Source organism: Simochromis diagramma, unplaced genomic scaffold (assembly GCF_900408965.1).
Source record: "Simochromis diagramma unplaced genomic scaffold, fSimDia1.1 OVJJ01000571.1, whole genome shotgun sequence".
NCBI classification, from domain to species: domain Eukaryota; kingdom Metazoa; phylum Chordata; class Actinopteri; order Cichliformes; family Cichlidae; genus Simochromis; species Simochromis diagramma.
Genome location: NW_024386885.1, coordinates 1,663,973 through 1,691,839, shown reverse-complemented (window position 1 = coordinate 1,691,839; position 27,867 = coordinate 1,663,973). Strand labels below are relative to the sequence as shown.

General features: G+C 43.0%; 1 protein-coding gene across 8 annotated transcripts in view; it reads right to left on the bottom strand.

Annotated features, from left to right (window-relative positions):
- The window catches only part of rims1b (regulating synaptic membrane exocytosis 1b), an 82,661-nt gene that overhangs the window by 5,617 nt on the left and 49,177 nt on the right, over positions 1 to 27,867 (bottom strand). Inside the window, exons 18-29 of one of the 8 annotated variants that reach the window (XM_040033478.1) lie at positions 25,328 to 25,444; positions 23,175 to 23,237; positions 19,447 to 19,530; positions 18,289 to 18,366; positions 17,793 to 17,858; positions 16,600 to 16,806; positions 16,174 to 16,280; positions 13,066 to 13,169; positions 12,774 to 12,934; positions 6,847 to 7,064; positions 1,260 to 1,404; positions 671 to 783 (exon numbers count right to left, since the gene is read on the bottom strand). In XM_040033478.1, the coding sequence (XP_039889412.1) occupies positions 671 to 783; positions 1,260 to 1,404; positions 6,847 to 7,064; positions 12,774 to 12,934; positions 13,066 to 13,169; positions 16,174 to 16,280; positions 16,600 to 16,806; positions 17,793 to 17,858; positions 18,289 to 18,366; positions 19,447 to 19,530; positions 23,175 to 23,237; positions 25,328 to 25,444 (1,463 nt within the window). The other 7 variants (XM_040033484.1, XM_040033479.1, XM_040033480.1 and 4 more) reach the window with 7 other exon arrangements.

Here is a 27,867-nt window from a genome sequence, read left to right as displayed (position 1 = left end):
TAGCAGGGATGCAACGCTGCTGACCTCAACTCAGGACATAGTTTGGTGGTGTGAGGAATACATCAAGGATCTTCTCAGCCCCACTGACAGACCTTCTGCAGTGGACACAGTGAATGGGGCGAATGAGATTTTCCCTGAATTTCTCAAGGCTATGTGGCCTGAGGATCTCGTGCTTGATTTTCGTAGATGATGTAGCTCCGCTGGCTTTATCAAGCAGTGACCTCCAACTTGCACTGGGGCAGTCTGTGGCCCAGTATGAAATGAACCACGACATGCTGGAAAGATCACATTTCTTGGCTGACTCGGGAACATCTTCCCACCTGAAGAAGTGGAGGAGAGGCTGGGAAGATGGAAGACTGGGATTCTCTGCTTAGATTGATGCCTCACGACCAAGAGAAGAGGATGAATGGCACAATCAACATTTAAAATAAAATACCAGAAATATCCAAAATATCTCAGAGAAATTCATGCTAGAAAAACTCAAGACACACAAAAATACAAAGTAAAGTAGCAAAAACATTACAATACTAATGATTTCTGACTTTTTCTGGCATTTTCTGATTCATTGTTAAAGGCAAAAAAACCTTTACAACATCTATCCATGCATGCACAAATAAAGCTTTAAAAAATACCCCAAATAATTCAAAAGAAGAGAGAAGAGGTTTTGTACCGATGGCAGGAGTAGCCAGTGTTTGTCTTCCCACTAACTGAGCTGGTCCGAGTCCATCCAGGAAGTCACTGAATTGACTGCTGGCACCTAGATTCACTCCAGAAAAGATCAAGCTACCACAGAAAACACAAAACAGCCCATTATTAACTCTAAAAATCACCAACCTATATACAAATGTGTCATCAGTCTTGCTGATGGCCCCACTCAGTCAGCACATGTGGTGGATTCACTTTGCTGCCTCCAGGAGAATTTCACTTGCACTCATTATTTATAACAAGAAAAAATATCTACGTGATTGTCCAAGCGACAGAAAACACCCGGTCTTAATTTGACTCTGTCTGAGTTTTGGTTTTATCGTCGCCTCACACTCTCCACGCTGACTCATTTTTAAACTGCGTGCTCGTTATATTAGACTGTGTTTACTCTCAGTCGGCCAACACATACAGAAATACCCGCAGGCGGGAATGGATGTGTCCCTCAGAACATGCTGACATGCAGTCATTACTGTCACTCTAACTCATTTCATTCAGGACGTCTTTGTGACACAGAGAGTGCAGATGACGAGTAGCAGAAGGACGGGTTTACTGACTTCCCCTCAGAGTTGCAGCTGTTCATGCTGCCGTTGTTGGACTCTCTGCTGGGCTGCCGGCTCATGTTCCTCGTCAGCTCCACGGCCATGCCGGTCTCCGTGCTCCTCTGGATGGACGCTCCTTTCTCCTTCTTACTCTTCCCCTCTGGAGGTAAACGAGAGCGAGAGGAAGAATCATCAAGCAGACAATATTTTGATAACAGACTCCAGTGAAGGAATGGGGCTCTTTTCTTTAAAACCGATACCACAGGAAAGTTGTTAGGCTGAAGCTATAGATACTTACAACAATTAGGAGTGATACATTCCCCTCCCACGATTAAAACATGAACAAAGCAGAGGATATTTTTATTTATATGGCACCACTGCACGTTTTCTATTGTTCATGGTTTGCGTTTGCAGATGGCCCCGCCCCTCTCTGAGCTTGGTTCTGTTGGAGGTCTCTTCCTGTTAAAAGGGAGTTCTTCCTTCCCGCTGTTGCCACGTGTTGCTCATATGGGGACATTTGATCATATTTGTTTCTATAACTAATATTGCAGTGTCTTTGACCTACAATATATATATAAATAAAACTGAATTAAGAAGCAGATGGTTAGGATGGATGGATTTGTGTCATTTGGCTTTAGGTATCATCTGCATAGCAATGAAAATGTATCCAGTGCTCTGTAACACTATTATTGAGGGGAAACATGTATAATGTAAAAATAGTGGTCCAAACATTGAGATCTGTGGAACGCTCCTCGTTTAAACCCACAAAACTAAATTCATGAGATATGTAGGATTCAAACAAAAACACCAGTGGTGCGTCTGAGTTTGTAATTTCGGATCAGTTGTGTGTGCTGTACTGAGGACGAGCAGGGCAAGCACAGAGAGGAGTCCACTGTCAACGGCCATAAAACGATGATTTGTAACCTTCACTATAGCTGTTTTAATGCTCCTCTAGATCATCATCCAGCTGCTTGACAACTACTCTTTGGAGAATCTTTGAAATAAAAAGAAGGTTAGAAATTGGCCTATAATTAGCCAGATGGAGACAGATGGATCAAATAAGAGCTTTTTAGGTAATGGTTTAATTATAGTGCTCCTTAAAAACACAACACAACAAAACACAACAAATGCACATCAAAATGACGTGAGAAAAGTTTGGAGACATTATCTTAATGCTTTTAAGTATAGATCGCATTCAAATATCCGGAGACTCAGACGCTTTACACGAACATTTTAAGCCTTGAAGGAGATGTGCAGTCGTGCACTGCTCTTGCCTTTGTAAAGAAAACTGTAACTTGTTCTTGAAAGGTGCTACTGTTTTTAAATAAAGATATTATTATTCTTGGTAGTCCCGTATCATGAGTGATTACTCAAATGACCCCACAAAGTGATTCATCTAGAAGGTGGAAAATCCCAGAGTATCAGGATTCACACAAAGATTTTGCTGTTGTGGTCTAACTTAGAATAATGTTTCTGCATTTTCAGAGGACAGAGTTCACTCAGTGGCCCAAACAGTAAACCATTCATATGTTAGACAAAGCTGAATATCACAAGATAGCCCACAGATCCAGTTCAGGACTGTTTGATCTCGCTGTCTGAACCACGGTCAAAGTTGCGCCCATGTTCTGTAGAATCTGTTCACCAGCAGTAAACAGGAAATTGTTGGGCAGAAAAACAGCCAAAAAAACCCCCACTGTGTGGCATCTCGGACAGGGGCGCGTCTGCCTTCTGACTCATGATGTTGGAAAACAACATTTCTGAGCCTCCCTTTATCCCGTGTCTAAAACCTCACAGTAAATAGTTTAGAAAATACAAGTGAGCCTCTCTTACCTGCATTCGGCGTCATCCATCATGACCAAGAGAGACTTTTTTACATTAGGCTGATGTTCGTCCTTTCTCTACTTCCTCTCTCCCCTCTCTACATTAGTGGCAGTGGGTGAGTGACCCCCTGAAGGCCTAATATTCTCTAATAGCTTTTTATGCCCGCTACAGAGAAGAGAAGTACAGCATTTGGCTTTCATCGTACATGCCCCGGTGGTGGAAGTGGATGCTGGGCTCGGACGAGCCACACTCTGTTGTGTGACCGCGAGCCGAGCCGTGGTTGTTTGTCTTTATGACGAGTGCTGGGCCAGCGACAGCAGCAGAAGTTTGTCTTTTACAGAACAAAAGGACACTTTCAATTTGCGGTGCTTGGGTACAGTCTGTACCTCGGGACAAAATGCAATGAATATTTCTGTATGGATGTGGTTGCTATTAGCTTAGCTGTAGCTTAAGGGTTCAAACCTGCGTTCTCTAAGTCGAAGTGATCGCACACAGTAGTTTAACGGTGCAGCTGCTGTTTTAACCATATTTTCTTTAGAGAAAACCAACAAGAGAAATCACCTAGACTCCTGGGTTTGGTTAAATTAGATAATGTAATCAAGGTTTGCACTTTGCATGTCCTTTTGTAGGCAAAAATGAAGAATCTGGAAAAGTATAGAGTCATATGACTAAAACATTTGGGGATGCCCAGACCTCTGCCTCCCTGCCCCCCCTCCAGCTCTTTTGGAAGGACACCGAGGCGTTTCCACCCACTAAGAGAATCCACACAGCACCGAAGCCCTGTGGCCCCTCCTGCAGGCAGCAGGCCCACAAGAGAGCGGGCCTGTGTAGCTCTTTTGGGAAGAGCCCAATAAATAATGACATAGAAGTCACAATCCAGCATGCACAGCATTCAGTTTGTCAGTGAGCAGCTCAACGTTAAAATCTCACAGCATAACTGCCCCCACAGGGACTTGTATTTAGAAGAACAAACTACTTTCTGCTCCGCCAGGGCTGCCCTTTGTCTCCGGTTCTGTTCATAATTTTTATGTACAGGATTTCTAGGCGCAGCCAAGTGGCGGAGGGCTTTCGCTTTGGTGGCCTCAGAATCTCATCTCTGATTTTTGCAGATGATGTGGTTCTGTTGGCTTCATCGGGTGATGGCCTCCAGCTCGCACTGGAACGGTTCGCAGCCGAGTGTGAAGCAGCGGGAATGAGGATCAGCACCTCCAAATCTGAGGCCATGGTTCTCAGCCGGAAAAGGGTGGAGTGCCCACTCCGGGTCGGGGATGAGTTCCTGCCCCAAGTGGAGGAGTTCAAGTATCTCGGGGTCTTGTTCGCGAGTGATGGGAGAAGGGAGCCGGAGATCGACAGACGGATTGGTGCTGCGGCTGCAGTAATGCGGACGCTGCACCGGTCCGTCGTGGTGAAGAGGGAGCTGAGTGTAAAAGCGAAGCTCTCAATTTACCGGTCGATCTACGTCCCTACCCTCACCTATGGCCACGAGCTGTGGGTAGTGACCGAAAGAACGAGATCGCGGATACAAGCGGCGGAAATGAGCTTCCTCCGAAGGGTGGCTGGCCTCTCCCTTAGAGATAGGGTGAGAAGTTCGGCCATCCGGGAGGGGCTCAGAGTAGAGCCGCTGCTGCTCCACATCGAAAGGAGCCAGCTGAGGTGGTTCGGGCATCTGACAAGGATGCCTCCTGGGTGAGGTGTTCCAGGCATGTCCCACCGGGAGGAGGCCCCGGGGCAGACCCAGGACACGCTGGAGAGATTATATCTCTCGGCTGGCCTGGGAACGCCTTGGTGTTCCCCCGGATAAGCTGGAGGAGGTGGCTGGGGAGAGGGAGGTCTGGGCCTCTTTGCTTAGGCTGCTGCCCCCGCGACCCGGCCTCGGACAAAGCGGATGAAGATGGATGGATGGAAACTACTTTTCTTTACATTTAGCATTTAGCAGCTCAAAGAAAGAAGGTATGAAGGAATCTGAGTAGTTTGTTTCTCATGCATCTATTATGCATGAAAAGCATGACAGTGCCGACCTGAGGACATTAAAATAAATTCACTTGAGAATAATGAACTGTGTGATTCTTCCAAGGTGAGCACGGGTTTTTTAACTGGACTCAAATAATCTTGACAAAGATTTTAATGTTGCAAAGTTTGTGTCTGTCCTTCATATACAACCCACTGAACCAGCACAAGAAGGAAAATATTAAAGGAAACACTGAAAGACTTCAGCTTCTGCAACAAGTCGATTCTTTGTTGTCCTCGTTGAACCACTGACTGTGTGTTTGTGTCACTGTCCTGGAGTTTTGTGTTTTAGAATCACTAAAAATCCTCTGTTTTGGTTTCAGTTGTGACTTTTATTGTTTAGAATTATTGGTGTATTGCTTTCAGGTTTTTGAGCTCTTATTACCTCTGTAATGTGGTTTCTGTTAGTGTTTGAATTGTTTCTGTTCTTAACGTTTGTGCTAAAGTTGGTCTAACCACCCCGGTGTCCTTTGGCATCTTAAGTCTCCATTTCCTGTTTTATTTTGGTAGCTGGTTGTTACTTGTGTTTTGTATTTAATTTTACTTGCCTTGTTGTTTTAATTACTTTCAGCTCTGTCCAGTTTGCTTGGTTACCTCTGGAGTGAGTATTTACTCTTTTGGTACTCTACACCTATAAAATTAAAGGCGTCTTTTCGGTTTCTTTGAGTCTGTCTGCGTTTGGGTTTTGTCTCCACGCTTTTTGATTGCTTGCATCAAATTCACTAATTCCTTAGTTTAAGTCAAATTAAAGGCAAGAAGTTTGTCACTTGACAAATGCAGGCAAAGCACCAATGTGCTCTGACTTTCAGCCCAGTGTCATCAGAAAACTTGACCAGAAATCTGCCCCACTGAGAATTCGTGCAGCTGTCTGTGCACATGATAAAAAGCAGAGGAGAACGACTTAGCCTTGTGGGGAGCCAGAGTTTGAGATAATAGGATTGGGCATGCAGGCATTTCCAAAAGCCCACTGAACTCTGTCAGTTAAAAAAATGAAAAGCAACAATAAATGTGATCGGGTAATGTCGGGACTGCATCTCATTGAACGTGGAAGAAAAATCTGCAAATAAACCTCCCATGTAAGATTTTGGTTTTCAAGATTCTTATATGCGCTGTCTACAATGAAGAGCTTTGCCCACTAGACAAGCAAACCGCAGTGAATCTAGTTTATCACCAATTAAGCACACGTCATGTTTTCAAAGATTTTCATGACAAAGGATGTAAGTGCAGCTGGTTACTTCTGATTTTGGAACAGGTATTACGGTTGATGTTTTCCATATACTGGATATGTTGCCACCCTCTGCACACCTCTGAGAAAGTGCAGAAAGGATCTCAGTGAGCTGATTAGCACAGTAATGCAGTGTGTGTCCACAGAGCCAGCGGGCTTCCTCATATTAACCCTCTTCAATCAGGTTGGGACTTCTTGCATTATTAAAATATCATTCTGAGGCGTGAGAGACTTCCTCGCTCATTAACATTCCTCAAGAAGTCAGATCTTGCATATTACATCATGCATTTAATTAAACTTTACATATTGTACCTTTAATGGAAAAAAGAATGCAGGTTCGCAGAGGATGGAATCAGATTAGAGAAAGCTTTTGGAAAGTGACATACAGCAGATGGATGTTATGGATGTTAGGTATCTCCACCCTCTTTTTTTAAAATATTGTCATGTCTGCTTCCAAAAAACTAACATGGTCCAAAATCACAGAGTGGCAAACGGGCTTTAAATACAGTCCTATGAAATTCCAGCAAATCCCCGAAACCGCCGACTCACCGGGGCCGCTGATCTGCGACGTGCTGCGGCTGCGGCGGTTGCCAACGATGGCCACCACCCGCGCGCTGAGGCTGGAGCGTCTCTTCTTGCTGCCGCTGCCCACCGTGCCCAGCGCCGTGTCTGATTGGCTGCCGTCTGTGCGCTCCTGGGTGTAGATCTCTCCGCTCACGCTGGAACTCTTCAGCATGCTGCGGCCCATGGATGCTCGCATCTGCCGACTGGAGAGAGAAGCCGAAGCGTGACTTTGTGACCTGGTGTGTTTGATAGATGTTGTTATTAAGCTCTCTTTTACTTCGAGTGTACTGTACCTTTACTGTGGCACAACAACAAAAACAGCATGACTGATGGGAGGTGGGGATGACGAACATTGCTGAGGGAGCGTGTTTAATAAAAGAGCATCAAATAAAAGTCTGGAGTCCCAAAGAAAAGAAATGCAGTATAATCATCCAAACGTGTCACATGAGTCAAAACTCAAACTTTACAAGCCAGACTTGACATCTTACAGTTTTAATGTCATGAAACATGTCGTTTAGCCTCATGTCTGCTCTGTTGATCAATCTGAGCACATTAAAATTAAGTTTTAAGACTAAAACTTAATTTCCAATTATAGTTTCAGTTAATTGTTTTTTTCTCCTGTCTAGTTTTTATTTGTCACATTTTTCCTTGTAAGTTAACTATAATAGGCTTTTAAGTGACATCTACATTCCTAATCATTTGACTCATATAAAGGAACTATATGTTTGGCCCTTTATGTTTTCTTCCCTGTTTAGACACTTCTGAAATAATCGAAGCCAAATCATAAGTGGTTGGTAACAGAGCTGTGCTGTGAAACCCTCAAAAAAAGAGAATAAGAATGAAGTAGAATGTTCCAGCAGTTTAAAGCTGAGCATATTATCTATTTAAGTTCAGTCTTCTTAAACAAGCCACTACACACGGACAGAACGTGTCCAGCAATCGATGCTGTCTCCTAGGGATTCGGAGGAGCTGTCGCATGTCCATCAGCTCAGAGGGGGCCCAAGTACTGCAAGAGAGTCCAGCTACGCTGCCCCTATCACCCAAACTCTCCGCTCCCTGTGGGTCCCTGACAGCTACAGCCCAGTGACCAAGAGGAGAAAGCGGGAGGGTGGTTTGAGGCCTCTCCACCTCTCCCTGCAGGGGAGTTAGAGAAGGGCGTGTAGAACAGGGGTAGGGTGGAAGGGGAGGATCCAGGTCTTGAGGGTGGAGGGGGTCCAGGCAGTCACAGCACAGGATGCATGCAAGGAGGGATCTGAGACATGCGAGGAGGATTACACAAACACAAACACATATAAACAGGCACAGGGGAAAAAAATCAGTCTAATCACATTTGCTGTTTTTGGCTAAAAGGCTTGTGATTTGTGTGTGTGTGTGTGTGTGTGTTTTCCAGCTCATTTTTAAAATGTCAGCAGGAAAATTTATGCATTTGTCTGTTTGTGTGGTTTTATTCTGAAATGTCAGCGTGTCTGACCACAAACGTCTATGCAAACAAATGCAGTAGAAGGCAGGACTCACAAAAGCTTAAATGAGCAGCAGCTCATCAATTATTAGGAATTAGGAAGGAGAACTACATCAAACATGTGGGGGAATTAAAGAGGAAGGATAGGTTAAAGGACAGCTGTAACAGAAAAAGATGTAAAGACTGTCTAATCTCCTCTGTATGCACTCAGTCACTTCCACAAGCCATCATCAAAGCGGCCTGGAGGAGACGTGAAAATATCCACTGAATGCTTGCATTAATATCCAGCTCTGAGTGAAAACTGACCCGCGGCCTGCAGTCGATGTGCATCAACTCGTTACTAATTCCTGCCCACCCTCTGCCTAAAAACACATTACAGGCTTTCTGACACTGACCAGCTTTTATAAATGTAGTCTGACTCCACTGTCTGCTTTTAAAATCCAACTCTGTGTTTGAACTGAATAAAATGCTGCTCAGTCCATTACACGCGTTCTTTGTTTCCAGCATGCAAACAACGGGACATGAAAATCTGAAAGCCTCACTGTAATACTAGACCTCTCTTGTTTTCGAACACTGAGGGACTCCCAACGGAAGGCTAAACAATGTCAAAATGGCTCCTGCATTACCCGGTAATGCATAACCAGTACACCGACTGTGCAGCATTACCACAATTAAGCCAAAAACTGGAGTTCCTTTAACAGCCACACAAGGCCTGATTTGAAAGTGAGTCGCTCCCCACGGACTGTTGAAATGTGCGACTGTGTGCAAAGAACTTGTGGTCTCTGCAATTAGATGGAGTCAGTCTGCTACCAGTTTACAGTTGAATGGGGTCAAGTTTGCAATTACATGGAATCTGCTTGTGATACGGAAATTAACTGTGATAAATCAGCAAAAGCTGCAAATCTGTTGTTATCTAGATGGCAACAGAGCAGAAATTCACATCAAGTGGTTGCATGTAAGCCAGAACCTCGAAGGTGTGAAACTGAAATTTGGAAATACCTCCACAAATACTGACGGAGTTGCTGCAGGACAGGAATTTAACTGCAAAATGCACCACCACCACCACACCAGGTGGTTTTTATCTTTCATTAATACATTCTTTTCTTCTTTTGCACATCTAATTTTCCTCTCTGTAATTTTGAGTTTGAATGTGCAGCCCATGGGAAAAATAAGCGGACCCCTGTGTCTTAAATTAATATGCAAACCTCATTTTTTTGAAGGATTAAAATTAGTGTGCTTCTGTGCTACACAGTAACTTCTTTTTTTCAGGTAATGCTCTTAACAGTGAGTCAGTGACATCAGTGTCACTGACTCACTGTTAAAGGCTGTTATTTACTTTAATATTCCAGTTTGATTAGGCAGACGTGTCGATGTGTGTTGAGTTTTTCACACATCAGTGTGGTGGGGATGCTGTACATCAGAATTTTCTCTCTCTGACTCATAGATCCCAGTTTGTTCATTTTGGCCCTGAAACTATTAAAGGTTGAATTAGTTTGTTTTCAAGTTGAGATTCTTATACTTACAGGGCTCGTTTCAAGCTAGCACCTCCTAAGATAAATCTTAAGGTTAAAAACTGCAACGATAAAGCGAGTTTGGTGTTGGACAAATGGGTCCATAACAAAATGATTGTAGGTAGAGGAGTAAAGAGCCTTTGGGATGAACAGAAGCACTGATGGAGAGCGAGGCTCGACCTTCCTCACTAATGTGTCTGAATGGGAAAAATCCCCACAAACAAGTCTTCCCAGAAGAGTGAAGGCTCAGAGAATCTGATTAATGCCTGCTGACGGAGCTAATGTGACTGTCCACATACTTTTGGCTCTGTGCATGTGACTGTGGTTGCTTTTGTTTTACTGGTGATAAACTAAATAAAGAAAATAATCTATTCCTAACATACAAGCCTCTGACATCCGAGTCCGAGCTGCTTTTAAAAAACCTGGTTTGGATTGATCTGTGTAAAGAACGCCCGTCCTTTTTTCTCTTTTCTCTCACACCTCAATACATTAGCCAGCTAATAAGCTGCACTACATCATCACCTGGCTCACTGTGGAGCAGTGAGATGGGCTCATTTGTCCTTGTCAGCAGTCTGTTACTGGTCAGCTGCTGAAGTAAGTGTGTGTGTGTAGCTGTATATAAGGAGACTAAAAAAGTCTCTTTTGAAAGAGGTTCTATTTCACTTACTTCCAGCGTATTTTTGCTCTTGGATTCAACTAGAGTAGCTCTGTATGACTCACAGCACCTCCTTCGTCCTCTGCTGGACCCCTCCCTCAGTTCATCCCCTGTCTGAAACATCCCATTTAAGCTCCCTTTTCCTCTGTTTTAGAAAACTTTCTTCCAATCGGCTGCAGAATTCAACAGCAGCTTGGTGGGACGTCTCTGTTCACACACCGAGCTTTGTGATTAAGATGACCATATTAGGTTATCTGCTCTCTGTGACATCATACAAATCCAAGGGTAGAAAAAACAGCCTGTAATTGAGCTTTAAAGCAGCCTTGAGTCTGAACTTTTGGCTGACAGGAATTACTTACACAGTGACCTCATCACTTGAAACATTGGCCGCCGTTTTTAACAGAATGTAACTGACAGAAAGTAAGAAACGTTTTAAATATCTACTTTCAAAATAAATATTAAAGTGAGATCTGACAGACTCTTTCCCTCCTAGTACCCTCTTCCTAAAAAAAGGTTCCTTTCACTTTTTTTTAATCGGTTGTTTTTCCCCTCTATTTTTAGCCGTCTCAGGTCAACTGATGTTGATCCTTTTGGCTCAGCTTCTTATTTTCCCAAATGTGTAGTGTTAGTTCAGCTGGTGCTTAATTTTGAATTATGCAACTCGTGTTTGTGTTAGCGATTTATGTGGAACTCGTCTTGGTGCTGACTTTTGAATCCACCTATGGCTCAGGGAGGAAGAATGATTAGCACCACAGATGGGACTAATGCTGTTAACGTGATTAAAAGTCGTCAAGCTGTGTAACACAAAAGGACATTTTTTAAATGTGTGTTTGCAGCACCCTAAGGTTATCTTAATCTTAATAACAGAGAAAAAACTTTTAGGTAGAGAAAAATATCTTAACATGTTGAGGCTGACTTGGGAGTGTTTACCTGTTTTTATGGAAATGAATCAAAAGTATACTATTTGATTTAGCAGGCTAATAGCTTGAACAGTAACAGTTTAAAAAAAGAGAGTCTGAGTTTAATTTTAAGTCCAGGCTCAGATCAAACATAAGCCCGCCGGGTTGATGGTTAAAGCAAACAAATCTGCTCACACACTGTTAAATTTTCTGTTCTCGACTTGGACTTTCAGGTGTTTACATCCATGCCCACCGCCGCTTCTGACGTTCAGCAACATGAAGTGGATAAGTTGACAGACACGGGGTATAAAATTCAGTGTTCAGGCTGCACATTTTTACAACTGGAGAATGTAAAAAATCACTTACAGCAACGTGAAATCTAGTTCAGGGATGTCTAAAACTTTGAACTCTGACCTTTCTGACAGCATTAAGAGCTTTATCTACACTTTTAATCTTGAGATATTTTGAGACATCTACAGATAGATGTTTAGATCTACAGATATCCTAGAAAAATAAGTGCCAAAGTGCTCATTGTGTCTCAGTGATAAACAAACATGATAGAGAAATGCTGTTGTAATAAATGAACTCTTATAAATGTGTAAAATTATAGAAAATGTTTTGGTGATCCAAAAACGTTCCTTCACTTTTTTCAAAGCCACCGAGTGGGTGGAGTCTTTGCCGGAGTGATCCTGGACCCCGGGCCTTATGTTTGACATCTGTGATCTAGTTCTCCTAATTTGTTGTTAAAGCCACTGCGAGCCACTGCAGATGGGTAACAGGAGTTACCCATAAATATGGAGATTTCACTGGAGATTTCTTTCTCCAGAAAGAAAGGTTCCACATCTACATCTACAATAAACTATAGTAAACCACCTCTATATAAACTGCTTATGTTTCCACCTTTAATAGCTTCTGACGGCCTTTCTTTGGACTTGAGAGGTCTATGTGGACCTAGTTGTGCAGTGAGCAGATGGCCCGTTTGCCATCATCGGTGGCTTCACCGTGTGAGAACTCTTTACCTGGACTCTCTCGTGTCTCCTGCCACAGTGTGTCTCCTGTGCTTCAGCTCCTCGGAGAACTGCCTCTTTCCACCTTCGTTCTCCTCCTCCTCCTCTCCATCCACCCCCCACGAGATCCTCCTGTCCTTCTTGTCCTCCTCTAATGACTTGGATCTGAGTTATGTGTGTTTGTGCGTTCATGTGTTTGCGTGCGTGTGGGTGGAAGAATCAGAGCATGCAGAAGGACACAAACATGCAACGGCAAGTGGCGTGCAAGAAAAGGAAAGACAGACTGTGATCAGCATGCACTTCTCCGACATCTGGGTTTAATTAGAGTATTAAAAATGATGGCTGTGGTGTTAAAAAGCAGCCTTTACAGTCACAACTGACCTGAGTCGTCCCCCGGGCCGTTCTGATTGGATAGACATGTAGCTGGTGCTACTGAGGCGGGAGGCACTGCTGGCACGGGAGATCGCCGACACGTCGCTCATATCGCTGTCTGAAGACCTGGCCGACATGTTGTCGCTGCTGCGCCTCTGTTCTGCATACATCTAAAGATGGAGGTAAAGAGAAGGAGGGTGGGAAGCTCAGTACGTTTGTTCAAACTGAGGACGAATAAATAACAAATACATTGTTTATAAAGTCCAGAAGGAAGAGGTGAGCAGCGAATACAAACACTCACCTCCCGTTTGGTCTTGAGGTTTGTCTCAGGGTCATGGGAGGCTGAAGGCCGGTAGGAATGTACTTTCATCTGCAGCTGTCGGGCTCGCTCCTCCACTGCGAGGGCTGAGGCACAACATTTTTAAAAAGACAAAGGATATGGATAAAAGCATGACACTGAGAAAAAAGCAAAACCCATGAAGAAAAATAAAATACACGTGTTTTAATTGGATGGTGTTTCCTGTGGATGCAGGACATGGGTTCTGACACTAGGTGGAGCATTATGTGCACTGGAAACTCCATCAGGAAGACTCAAAGACACTTTAGATCTGCACTGAAAAAGTTTAAATTTCAAATTCCAATCCAGGTCTTCTGGGAATGCCGGATTTGGATTTATGGTTAGGTGAAATCCTACTTTAGTGTTTAAAGATTTATCTTTGCAGAGAAAACCAGTGAATGTGAACCAGAAGGACACACATATACTGTAATAGCACTGGAAAGTGAGGAAAACTGACATAGGCTAAAGTTTTAGAGGGACTAAAACCAAATTCCCTGAAGTTAATGCTTTCAATCAAACAGCTGTTAAACTTATTTTACATTTTAGAGTTGCACAAAAAATAAATTCCCACCTGAGCGCATATTCCTAAACTCCACAACTGTGAGAACACCAACAACCCGGAGCTCTTTGGAAAAAGCGCCACTTGAGAGAATTTGGAAATATACTAAGACTCTTGGCGCCATCAGCAGGCAAGTGAGTGCTGAGAAATCTACCAGACAGTGACTGATGTTTTAAAGTCTGTTAAAGTCTTAAAATCTAGCTAATTTCATGCAGCAGAAATTAAACTTAAGAATAATACTGTCATGGTCGTGGGTCAGGATAAAGACATGCTGTGGAAGAGAGCCAGAGATTAATAATAATTCATAATTAAATGCAGAGAGGTGTATAAAAACACAGTGAGTGAAAAAGAAACACTCAGTGCATCATGGGAATCCCCCATGCCTACACTTATTGCAGTGCACATAAAGGAGGAGTCAGGGTCACCTGATTTAGCCTTATCTATATACTTTATCAAAGAAGGAAAAGTAGAGATAGTGTCTGTCTCCTGAATCCAAACTGGAAGCTGGTTCCACAGAAGAGGGGCCTGAAAACTGAAGGCTCTGCCTCCCATTCTACTTTTAAATACTCTAGGAACAACAAGTAGGCCTGCAGAGCGAGAGCGAAGTGCTCTAATAGGGTGATATGGTACTACAAGGTCATTAAGATAAGACGGGACCTTTTAAATTTGATTCTGGATTTAACAGGAAGCCAAAGAAGTGAAGACAACATGTAGGGAAATATGCTCTCTCTTTCTAGTCCCTGACATTACTCGTAGGTTTTAACTTGTTTGGTTTAGCTGCGTCTCCCAGGTGTCTCCACTCTCACTCACCCTTCTATGAATATATTGTCTCACTCTCCCCTTGTCCTTTGTTCAGTTGTCCCTTTTTGCTGTTTGTATCCTCGTTCTGTGTCCTTGAGGACGTTCTAGAGTTTTCTGGTAACTTATTCCCTGCAGTAGCTCTGTTTGGCATATGCTCTGGATTATTTTAGACTTTGCTATTTCCTGCATCGACGCCACTAAAGGCTGATTGTTTGATACTGCATTTAAGTCCGCAACTCACTTTTTCGCAACCACCTTTTCTCTAGTTAAATAACAGAATTTATCATTTTTAAATACATCTTTACCTTTTAGGAAATAAGGTATGAGTTGAATGTATGAGTTTTCCACAAATGTTTCAAAATAAAAGTCTTTTTGAGACATGTAATGTTTAGTCCAGTGAAACCCTGTGAAGGTTTTAATTTTAAACCACCAGGAAATGTTGAGTTTGTATAAATAGTGAAATGCAGTAACGTTAATAAAACAAGTGAAAGTGGATCAAAAATACTAAAATAAGACTGACTGAATTATACAATCACTATCTGATTATTATATCAAACAGACATAAAAAGACATTTTTTCTTCAGCAGTTAATGCAAATAAAAGTTTCACATTCAGTCTGTTTTTATGAACTCTCTTACATGTAATAGGCTAAATCGGTTTCATTAACGGTGCAGTGTTGTCCCTGAACAACATGAATGTGGCTGAACGTTTCACTCCAGCCTGGTGATTGTGATGTGGAGACTCATTATATGCATTTCCACATCCTAATCCTTCACTGTTGTGCTGCTGTTGGTGACAGAAATTGGAGATATTGTCTTTCAGGTGAAATTTAATAGCGCCGGGCTTGAGGGGTTAAAGAGTGACCATTTGTCATGCTTCAGTTCTGCTGTTTGAAGTGACCCAACACTGCAGTTGATCATTTTTACAGTCCTTCAAATGGCATCATGTAATTTTCAAATCTCACTCCTGGTGAGAAGGACACAGAGATTTATTGTACGCTAAACGTCTTTGTAATCCGACAGATGAAAGACAAAATTCAGGGCAAAAAAACCTTAAAGGCACTGAAGCTGTGGGCATAGAGTCAAACATGAGCGCAGCCTACATAAGTGCATATGAGTTTTATCTACTCAGCACTCCTCTGCACTGACAATTTAAAGGCTGTTAACCCTTTTCAACCTGGAGGTCCCAGTACCTGGCTATAAAACACAATATGTGACCATAATTAGAGGGTTTAACTTTTAAGGGTGCAGCATTGAAGCTGGTAGAGCTGCAATCCAGAATTTTAAAACAGGTTCAGTCACTACAGTTACTCATTATTATAAGGCTCTCTAATTTTAGCCCGTTCTAATCATAGGGTGTTAATAAGTGCTACTCATCAAAACTGCTGTCAGTCAAAGAACAATACAAGGTGTGCTTTGGCCTTCATGCACTTTTCATTTGTCAATAAGCTCGGTTACTGTTGTGAAGGGGCGTGTTTTCCTAAATTTCAGGGTGTGAAGCAGACATCTGACAAACGCCACTATAATACACACTGAGGTGACGGCGCAGGGCTGTTGTTCTGATGTCACTGGTCCAGTAATGGGACAAACCTGATGCATTTAAAAATCCTTTTAGTTATTCACTTTGACAACAGTTTGATGCGAATGATTACAACTATCAAACTTTTGCGATACATGTTCTTTCTTATGAATTTTTCTCCACACACAACACACCTTGCTCTATACTGCTGCTTTTAGCGGGGAGCTGAGGGAGCTGCCTGCCCCTGCGACCTGATGAGGGAGTCCCCGCTGGGGAAGTCGGGCTGCCATAAGGGTGTGCTCTGCAGGACATGAACACACAAGGAGGTGCGAAAATTAGTTATACATACATATAATGATAAAGAGATTAATCTCTCATTCAAGTGAGACCCAACACTCAGTCACAGAAGCAACAAACTGGGGTCAGTGGTAAAGGTCAAAGGTCAAGATAGGAGAGAAACTGATCAGAATCATCAGTGAAGCTGCAGGAGAAGCAAAGGAAGATTCACCGAGTGTGTCTGAGTATTTCTACAGATCCCCAAAATACTTCAAATACTTTATGTACAGACAATTTATAAAAATATCACATCACTTGTGAGCAACATATCATAAAGATCATACTGGGATATGGCTGATATAGGTAGTATCTGTGCACTCAGTGTAACAGAGAGGAAACCAGGTGAGGGGAGGCGGGGCTCTGGCAACAGCATGCACCTGTCCAGCCGTGGTGAGTTAGGACAAGACCCTGACAGGACTGTCTGGCCAAAGGGCCTCAGAGGGCCTCCTCTCCCTCTACTGCCCCTCAGGATAGAGGTGGGCTGGATGCGACTGCCATCAGCAAATAAAAAGGAATAAAAACAGAAAGATAGCAACTCAAAACAACACAAACAGTCTGTTTCAGTGGTGGATGGTCATATTAATCATGGTCTAATCGGCCCACCTGCAGTTTGTTTTTGTTTTTAATCTAAAGGGGCAGCCAATCAGAAAAAGTCAGCTTACAGAAGGCGGGGCTTAACATATTACAATTATGAAATGTAAAGAAAATCCTAATATAATACAAGAAAACAATCAAAAACTTGACCCGAGTCAAATTTATCTGTTTTGTTCTTCAAAGCCGTGTCATCATGCACCTCTGAACCGCTTTCAGCACTGCCTCTATCTTCAGCTCTATTTTCAGATCACTGATCTCTAATTTCACTGTAGAGTTTAGATGGAGAGCATCATCTTCTGGGTCAAACTGACTGTACTTTAATGTTTAAGATGATTAAAAAACAAACAAACTACGCCCTGCCAAATAGCCTTCTATCTTCAGCAGAGAAGTCAGCAGGGTCCGAGCCAGAACCATGTTCACTGTTTTTTGAATTTTCCTGACTTGTGCATTGTGCAAGGTCTTTGAGAGAAAAGTTTGGCTCTTTTTTTGTGATGTGTGCCTGAAGCAATCCAGAGGTGCGCAAGTACACAACACTGAAGGGAAGATTGGACAAACATAACTTTGCACAGAGAATAAAAAGTCAGTTTGGCTTCTCGATTATTAAAAAAAGGCTTTTTTTCTTGCTTAATTCCAAACATATAAAACACAGAAACCCAGTTTTTGTCAGCGAAGCTCCATTTACTGTACAAAACGAATCACAAATATGGATCAATGTGTTTGTATCTAAGGTCTTTCTGAGGATTTCTTAGATTTGAACAAGAAAAACAAATTCCACACATGACCAAAAGGAACAGATGGTTAAATATGATCCCTCTGGAGAAAAAGGAAGGGATTAGGGTAATGAGGTGGAAACACAGGTAAATGAATGAATGAATGAGCTTACCTGTCCCCCTCCAGGCTTTTTCTGCTGCCCTTTGGACAGTTTGGACCTGGAGAACTGTTAGACTGCCTGTGTTGGCACACAGCGGCCACAGAGAGAGAGGAAGAAAAACAAACACGATGTGGAAAATGGCGATGCAGAGAATGGCCCAACTGAGCTCTGGGCAAGAAATACTACAAAAGGTTCAAACTCAGTCTTTCTATTGGTTTATGGAAGCTGCATAGCTGCAAAAGTGCTTTCAAGCCAGAGAAGTGAAGAAATTCAGAAGAGAGAAGCAGGTGCAGCACAACAAAGGAGAGATTATACAGCCTTAGACAACAAATATTTACAGGAAAGGGTTGGAAGCGGTGCTGATCACAAGATCTACGATGTACATATCACTACAGGACAAGCTTCAGGCTACAGGATAGGCTTTCAAGTGAGAGTTCAGGGACGTATGAGCAGGCAAGCAGAACCGCAGCGTGTCAGGGGTCGGCACAGGGGGGTGGACCCGGTGTACCTGTCTTCCTCAGGGGCCACATGTTCTACTAAGATCCTGGGGCTTGGGGGAGTCGTTCGGGGCAAAGAGTTGGAACACCTGGAGGGGTGGGAAGGTGGGAGGGAGGAGGAGCATCCCAGTGGGAGAGAGGTTGTTAGTGAGGAAAGGGACAGTGAAGGCTGCTTTCAACTTCATGGCACAACATCAGGTGAAAGCTCCACAGAGACACGTTTCTGTGAGCAAACAAACTGACACGGTGGTAAAAATACCAGAAGAACTAGAATTATAACAACACAGTTTTTGTTGCATCTGTAAAATTAAACCTTCCTCACAGACTACAGAGGATCAGACATGGTGTCACCAGCTGTTACATCCCTATATGTTCCTAACAAGAGCTCGGTCAGCAGTTATACCAGCAATCAGACTCCACCAGGGCTCATGATAATCGGTACGGACAGAATTTCTATCTGCAGTGAAGATGACAGCGATTGTCAGCTTTTTGTGATTCTGCTTTTTGCGGCTATGTGGACCTGCTCAATGGATTTCCAGCTTACAATGGGGCAGTTTGCAGCTGTGTTTGAAGAAGCTGGGATAAGAAATAGCATCGCCAAGTCTGAGGCCAGGATTCTCCAATGGGAAACGGTGGATTACTGGCTCAGGTAGAGACGTACAGAAAGGGATGAGTGTGAAGGTGAAGCTGTTGATTTACTGGCCGATCTCTCTCCTTATCCTCACCTTATTATTTGCAAATAAATAAATAATAAATGCACAGTATCCATGTTGCCATTTTTTCTGTTTACTGACTGCAGGGTGGAATCAATCTTGTATATGACTCTTGGGAAGAAACTGAATAAGCATATCTGCAAATAATATCTGAGAGAAGCTGCACTCGGTTATGCTTGCTGGGACCTTTGTGGTTTATAATCTTATCTGTTCCTGTTTAACTCCTTCATCTGTCTTGGAGGTTAAATGAACTGAGATATGCAAACAACTAGATAGTTTGAGTTGGGTTATTTTTTTTAAATGAGGGTGTATAATGGCAAATTTACTCATGTATGAAAGGGGCACATGATGTGAAGGGAAGTGGAGACATGCAGCATCCTAACACCCAAAAAGTTGAATGACTCCATCAGAAAAAGAGTGCAGATAGAGGTGATGGTGTGCATGTTCTTCTGATACCTGTCTCTGTCAGTAGAGTGAAAGTCTGGTCTCAGACACGTGGTGCTGGCGCTCCTCACTCTGTCCAACGACGGCTGCAGGTCACTGCACCGCCACAACAGGGCAGCAGAGAGAGAAACAGAGATGCACAGGGACAGAGGATGCGAGGAGGAGGCGAGGTGATGAAGATGTTGACAACAGAAGGATGATGAGTGGGAAGGGGAACAAGAGATACAGCAGAAATAGTCAAAAGAAAGATAACAAAATAAGGCAAAGAGTGAAGATGGGAGACCACCACAGAGGGAGAAGGAGAAAGGATGAGGCGAGCAAGTAAAAAAAGGGAGGGTTGATAAGAGAAAGAGGGACAAAGAAAATCCAGAGAAAATCAGAAGAAAGGTAACAAGAAGTGAGAGACAAAGAGAGAAGAAGGGAGGCCATGAGACAGCGCATTAAAACGGTAATGGCTCTGATGCTGTGTTTCCATTTATCACCGCCAGTCACTCCTCGCGGCCTCGCAGAGTGAGACCACTCAGATGGGAGGTTGTCATGGGAACCAGGTCTACATGGGAGAAGGGACGGTTCGTGTGTCTGGGAGTGAGCGAGGAGAGCAGAGCTCCGCTGCATGTCTGTGCTGTGTCACATCATGCTGCTGACAACAGCTACTATCAACAGATGGCCGGCTCGTTGCCATCGCATGACGTCGCACACGACGCTTTGAGGCCAAACGCCTGACACGGGCGGCAACAAGAGCTTAAGAGTAACACCCTGCTTTTACCAGCACACGCTCCAAAGGGGAAAAGAAGCAGTTCTGGGTGGCAAGAGGACCAATGGTGGGAGGACATGTGAAGTGGGTGTGTTCTTACCTAACCGTGACCTCATCAGTGAACCTGAGCACACGGTGTGTGAGGATGCTACGAGGCAAGGCGCTGCCCCCCTCCTGCCTGTGGGGCGGCTTGCTCTTTAGGCATGCGGGGAGGGTGGAGCTGTGTGCCAGAAACCCCGCCCACAGTGGGTGGGGAAAGACCCGCATGCAAAGAGAGACAAAGGAAAACAAAAATGACACACACAACTGAGAGAAACAAGCCAAATAAGTGCAGGAAGGGGAAACAACATGAAATTAACAAATGAAGTAGAACATTTACATGGCAACATAAAGCAGGGTAGCTTTAATGCATCCTGTCCACAGCTTATGTAACAGCTCGATTACAAGGCTTCCTGCAGCATCGTGCCCACGAGATGAGCTACATGCAGTCTGTGACTTCAGAGAGCCGAGCGTAGAGATTGTTCTCTGGTGGATTGGCCCCGCACACATACGTACAGGAAGATTACATGTAACACCAATTACGTAACACAATCTAAAGCTGCAGAGGCGACACGTGGCGAGGAAACCGAGCTGCAGCAGATCTATAGGATGTACGCGCTGTTATCAGAGCAGAACAGAGAAAAATGGAGGGAACTGCTCCTACATGAAATGTCCACATAAAACCCATCGTGTCCCCCAAAGACCTTCATGAAGCAAGTCTCACTATTTCCCCCGCACTGGTTACCTGGGCATGTCCCCAATCAACTGCAATGAATCTGCTTAAAGAGCTATACCGTTACTACCATCTTTGCTGCAGTCAGATTGTAAGTGAGGATTTTTGAATGCTTCCCCCCTGTTTTTCAAACTTTTGGGGCTAAGCTACACCAAGTTATACAGAGTGGAATACATTTTAGCTTTTAAATGTTGGAAAGAAACTGAAATAGCATATTTCAAAAAATATATGAGCGTTTACTGTTCTGTGAAAGCAGTCAGAAGCAGGAAAAAGGGAAAGTAAGCAGATACTACATACATACACTCTCTGATTCCATCATCAGCATCTGAAAAATGATGTTACTTCGTGTGTTTTAGCCCATCAGCTGCAAAGCATCCTCAGGTTTCATTTAACCAGCAGTCATCATCAGGGTACTCTGGCAACTTCAACCCAAGCCAAGCTACAGCTGTTCACATCATTCAGGTTTTTTCATGAGACTCGATGGAGACAAACATCAGGTTCCTTTAAATAAGACTAAAACCACTTGTTCTGCTCTTTAGTTAAAGTTGTTGGACATTATGAGCAACCCTTCATACTAATACACAACAGGCAACAAGCCCTTGCTAGTACGCACTTAAATGGCACTGCCCCCAAGTTTAACCTGGTAAGCGGACACTTTGTGAGGCAAACAATGGTTTTGCATAAGATTACTACAAGTTGTGAAAGTTCTTAACATTAAGCAATCTCCATTCTCCACATTTCTACTTTCTTTTGTTTGTAAGCCTCCTAAGGGTCTACAGACAGGCTAACAGCCCATCTCGGCTTCATTTAGCCACAGCACTTTTAAACTAAATGCTAATGCCAGTGCTTACAATGTCAACAGCATGCCAGCGCTCTAATTAGCACGGAGGAAGACAGAAATCGAGTTAAAATGCTATTTAAATGTTCAGTGGTCTGCACTGTTACCTCACAGTAAAAGGGGTCGAACCCAGGACGGGACTTTCTGTGTAGAATTTAAGTGGGTTTTCTTTGGGAGCTTCAGTTTCTCCATCCATCCAAAAAGTAGACGGATTAATGCTGCCTGTCTTGGTCTAGGACACTCTAGCAAAAGAGTGTTAATCTCGAGAGTTTCCTTTCTTGGTTAAATAAAAGTAACAACAGTAATTAAAAGTTTAGCAAGTTCAGTTTGTTTCTGCAGACCGTCCAAACCATCAAGTAAGGGGAAGTCGCAAATAGCTAAACTGGTGTTACAATCATGCTTTTGTGTCCCTAAATGGATCCTTGGCCCTAAAAGTTTTGGTCACCCGTTGGTCAGCCCAAGCTGTTTTCACACATGAATATCTCCAGACTCACTGTTTGGTTCAGGTGAACTGCTCGTGCAAAGTGTGCAGAGTAGGTGAGCTCTGCTAGACCCTCACACGCAGCGTTACTAGAAACTGCAACTACTCCAATTGTGTTTCTTTTATGATTTGTAGTTGATGGGCTACACGTGTAAGATTAGCAGTGTGCTCATGTAAAAGATTGTGTAATGCAGATGGGAAAGCAACACATCTCACTGAAGCGGCACCATGACAAAGCAACTTGGCACACACTCCGACCACAGCACGCACAATCAGCACAGCGGCCTGGGAGACATATGGGCATTTATTGCATTGAGAGATCACTGCCACGAATAAATGGCCCACCAACTCCACAAATGAGTCTGGGAAAGCTGGACAGGCACAGAGAAGGGTTTGCAGGACTGCCTTTAATGCTAAAAGCTTACCTGTAAATGTCTTTATGGATACCGTTTACTAACAGGGGCATTTTGGGGGGGAGGGTGTTGCTGTATCTACCTATGCTCCTGGTTGTATGAGCGGAGGTCATGCACGTAAAGGAAGACAAGAAAAAAGTGGAAAGACAATCCATAACTGCTGTTATGTAGAGAAGACATCCACGGCAAAAAAAAAAAACGAAATAAAAGAAATTATTCACAAAGCTTTGCCTTCTTTGAGGTCAGGTGCCGAGCGGGGCTCAAATCCCCGCATACACTGTTATGAGACAGTTGAATTTATGTGTGCTACAACTACTCGTGACACTTTTGTGTTCATGCATGTGCAGAAAAGCAGAAATAACAGACACAACCATAACCAGCATGTTCCTTTCGCATTAAAAAGGCCAACTTTAAGAGTTAAGATGGAGTTGTTAAAGTATAGTGAAAATGGAAACGATGACAGCTACTCTTTTTCTTTTTACCTGTTTGTGTGCAGGCACTCGGCACTCCCGCCCCGGACAGACCTGTGCATCTCCAGGACCTCACTGTCATTGGCATGACGATGGGTGAACAAATGAAAAACAACACAAAAGAAGAGGATGGCAACTCAGACAGGTAAAGTGAAGTTATGAATGACAGAAACCAGGAAATCATAATTCTGAGATTTCAATCAAGTCTCCGTTCAACAGCAGAGAATCCCATATGGAAAAGACTTAGAATAAACCTGTGCATACACTCCTGTAGTAAATGTTCATGTTTTACATACACCTCCTAAGAAAGTGGCATGCAACGCCACTACAGTGTGCACTTTCTATTTTGAGTCCAAAGGGGGCTGTGCACTGTCTATGATGGCTTAACAGTAGAAAAGCTCTACACCGTCCACATTCAGTGGCTGCAGTAGGAAGAATAAAACACTGACCAACTCCCACTCTGTGGGCAGGTTTCACACGGGCGCTGGTGAGATCGTTCAGAATGAATCTGGAGTCTGCAGCTCCGAAATGGAAATTTCCATCATGTTTTTGGTGCAAGGTTGTGCAAACATAAATGCAGTTTTACATTTTATGTGTTTGGACTGTAGTAAAATACGTTTCTGTGAGTCATTATCATCAACAGCAGCAGCACATAGTATGGCAGCCGCCATTGTGACGAGGCACGAAGCACAGCGACCAGCTGCTTCCTCTCCACACGTGACAGTGTGCCATTTCCTTTCAGATGCACTGTTGACACTGTTGATGTATTTGTGGAAACTAAAATAATCTGTGTCTTTGCTTGAATAAGCTTGATTCCTGTTCACTGAGGTTCTTTCCTGAACTGCAGCAACTTTTTGCACAGCATTGCTCTGCTCATGCTCTGCGTGGTTTGAATACATCGTCAGCACAGCGGGAGAAACAGCGGCATGTTCTTATCAAGCAGGGCTGTCACGTGTTCTGTTAAATTCTCTTTAGCTTAGAAGAGTTTAGTTTTACGTGTCGTAAAAGGCTCAACAACGTTTGTTGTTGTTGTATTTTCACAATTTGCCGCGATCAGCGTGAGACTATTCGGTGTAAATAAGTGTCTACGTAAACATCCACACTCGCACACATTTAATGTGCACTTGATTTAATTTCCTACAATTATATTGCATGAAGAAACTGCAAAAAAGGCCACTTTTATGAGTAAACAGATTTAAAGATATAAAGGAGACAATAACTGCACTGCTGCAATCTGAAACTAAAGCATCCAGCATCTAATTCACTCAATTATACACAGAGCAAAGTGGTGGAATCTGCCCAAATCCAAATCCTTAATCCTAAATTTGCATCATGTGGGGCAAAAAATTCTAAGAAGAGGAAGGAAAAAAAAGAAACTCTCCAAAAACCCAAGTCGTTCATAAACACCTCCACATGCAAGGAAACCCAAGATGCACACGAGGATTCCCAGAAACTGCTTCACAGCAAAAAGACCATCTGACCATCAAAGACATAATCTGGCGACTCAGAAGTAAAATACCAGTGCTGTGCGTGCGATACAGCAGGAAGTAAAACTTGAATCAGTGTAAAAACTGAGAAAATAAAGAAATTATTTGTACATAACTCTAACCCAGAACCACGGCACCAGCAGTGCACGGGTGTGTTTTAACAGTCGAGTGGACGTACAACATGTGTAAACACAGCTTAGACTTCCTAAGTGTTCCTTTCTGTTGCTCTACATATCTAACAAATATTTTTAATTAATGCAAAGAAGAACAGAGGTCCAGTATTCTTACAGATGCAAGTGCAGCACATGTTCTGTGTGAAGGAACCCGAAACTTTAAAATACACATAAAACTTCAACATTTACCACAAGTTCTTTTTCTATTTCTTTTCCATATGGGTAGTTTCACTCTGTTAGTAGTATTAGTAGAAAATAGTTTGGCAAGATCACATTACACACACATAAACAAAAACAATATTCAGCCTTTGAGAAATATATATAATTGTGTCAAAGCCCCAGAAGGTCATGTTTGATGATGGCCAGTTTCGCTGTTAGAGAATCAACCATTGATCTGACACATGTCAATCTTTCTTTTTTTACAAGTAAAAAAGTCAACTAGAAGAGATTTTCACTGCCCCGCCCCTCATCCTGAAGATCCCAGGAGATTCCAACAGCAGGTTACCTGTCCTCAGAGTACTCGTAGTCCGAGTCACCTGAGCGTTGGTGCTCCAAGTGGGGCTCGTGGTAATGGGAGGGGGAGTGGGAGTGGTGGCGGTTCTGGTGGATCTCATCCAAACTCCTGATGATGAGAAAACATGTCATTTCTATATGTAATGTGAAAATGAGTGCAGTCATTAAAAGAAAGAAAATACGATAAAATGAAAAAACTATAAAGTTGTGACTTTATCATGTTTATTCTCACTTTACTGAGATCTGACTGAAGATCTGATGTAGAGACACGATGAGCAGGGGTAAGAACTGAGATTGAAACGTTCTAGGTAAATGCTGCCTGCACCGCAGAGCAAGATTAATGTGTTGTTCGGGCATGTTGAGCCTAAAGTCAGAGTTTTCAGTACCAGGAAGGTGGATGCCTTTTAACCTGGCTAGATCACCATGGCAACTGCTGTGCTGAACACAAGCTAGAAGAGCGACTAGGGCACATTACAAAGTCAATCAGTCCATTTGTTGGTTATTTATCACCAAAAATTCAATGAGTAAAGATCCTTTCACACACAAGTGATTTGTCACTCTTGGTTTGGCTTCGGGACAGTATCAGAGCTGAGCGCACCGAATAGCTAAAAGTTTGAAGTTTCAGAGCTCTAAGATGTCGATTTGACATTTGAGATGAGCTGCAGCCTGAGCGTGCAAAGGGAAATAAATACATTAACTCAGGAATTTACACAGCTAATGATTTTCTGTCAGCTGTGCTCTGTCGTGGTGTTTTCTGGTTTACAGATTTGTTTAGCGTATCAGTTAAGGTCCCTGAGTCTTGGACCCAGAGTTTTGAGTTTGGCATGTTTTGGGGTTTTGTAGTTTTACATTTTTTATTATTTTTGTTGATTATTGTTTTATGCTTTTTAAAAGCAGAAAAACTCTCCAGGTCAACCACCCATGAAATGTGACCCATGTTGTGGAGACCCGGCACTCAATCAAACATTTTAGATTTGAACTTCTGCTGCACTGCCAGCTTCTCCCTGGGTTAATGAAATGTTAACAAGAGCTGAGGTGGTTTGTCTCTTCCAGCTGTTCCAATTATTGAAATATATAGACAGCATCATCAAAAGCATCCATATGTGGGTCTCCAAAGAAGTAAATTCATTAAATATTCCCCAAACTGGGATGGGATCTGTCAGAATGGTGAATACGATCTACTCTTTACATCTGGCCAGCTGTGACACACAGAGTCTGTTGTGTGCCTGGGTCATTTGACCCAGTGTGTTGTGTTCTTGTATTTTCATGTCATTTTCTATTATGGTTCATGGTTAAGTCCACGTTGGTAGTCTTGAGTTTAATCTGCGGTGCCTAGGTTGTTCTGTTTAGCATCTCTGTTTTGCCCTCTGTGTCTCTCTCTGTGTGTCTGTGTGTACATATGTTGTGTGAGTTCTTGCGTCTTGTTTCCCTTGTTTCATTCTATGTCCCCCCTGCCCATGTTTATCCATGTTTCCCCAGTCTGCCACGTCTCTCTTGTCTCCCTCTTTGCCTTTCCTCCATTTCTGTGTCATGTTCCTCCGTTTCCTGTTTTATTGTGAAGGTCTCGGGCTTCCATGTTCGGTGTGTCTAGTTCTGCTTCCCCTGTGGCGTCACGTTAATTCGTGTCAGCTGTGTTCCCCGTGTGTTTAGCTTTCACTTTTTAGTTTTGTGTCGCTTTTTCTCCCAGTAAATAAAGCTGTAGTTTGGAGGTCCCGTCTCCGTGAGTCTGCATTTTGGGCCCTGTCCTGCCTGCGTTACACAGCTGTACTGTTTACAGTTTTACTGTTAAATCATTTGTTACACACAGCAGCCATGCTCAGGCTGAGCCCTGAGCTTCATTTTGGTTTTTTTAAATCAATTTTTTTTCTTAATTTCTGCTTAAATTCAAAAGCAAATAGTGACAATAAAATACTAAATAAGCATTTTATATTTTATTATTTTATTTTATGTTGATTAAAAGAACCAGCAGGGAATCTGGTAACGTCACATCTCAGATGGTTTAGTGCAGCGGTCCCCCATCCCGGTACCGGGCCGTGAGAGTTAAGGCTCGTGTGTGAAATTTATGGTTTTCAGGGTTTTTATCATTATTTTTTTAAATCGTTTTTATCATTAACTCATTAACTTTTATCATTAACACTTTCCCAGGGCTTTTTCCTGTGTATTATGAATAAATCTTCTTTTATTTGGTACCGGTACTGGTTTTATTTTGTAGTTATCCGCACCAAATAACACAAACAGTTGGCTAAAAGTGCTTTAGAGAATAAGATAGAGACCCTACAATAACAGAGAGAAAGCACCAACAATCAGACGACACCCTGTGAGCAGCGACAGTAGGAAGGAAAAACTCCCTTTTAACAGGAAGAAACCAACAGAAAGAGGCTCAAAAGAGGGCAGCCATCTGCCGTGACCAGAACAATGCAGCAGCGGACTTGTCGAGCAGTAATCCTCGCAGCTGCAGTCCACAAATTAACAAGCAACGTCAAGCTTTTCTTTAGGGTTCCCCCACCTGCCAAATCATCACTCAGAGTTCAG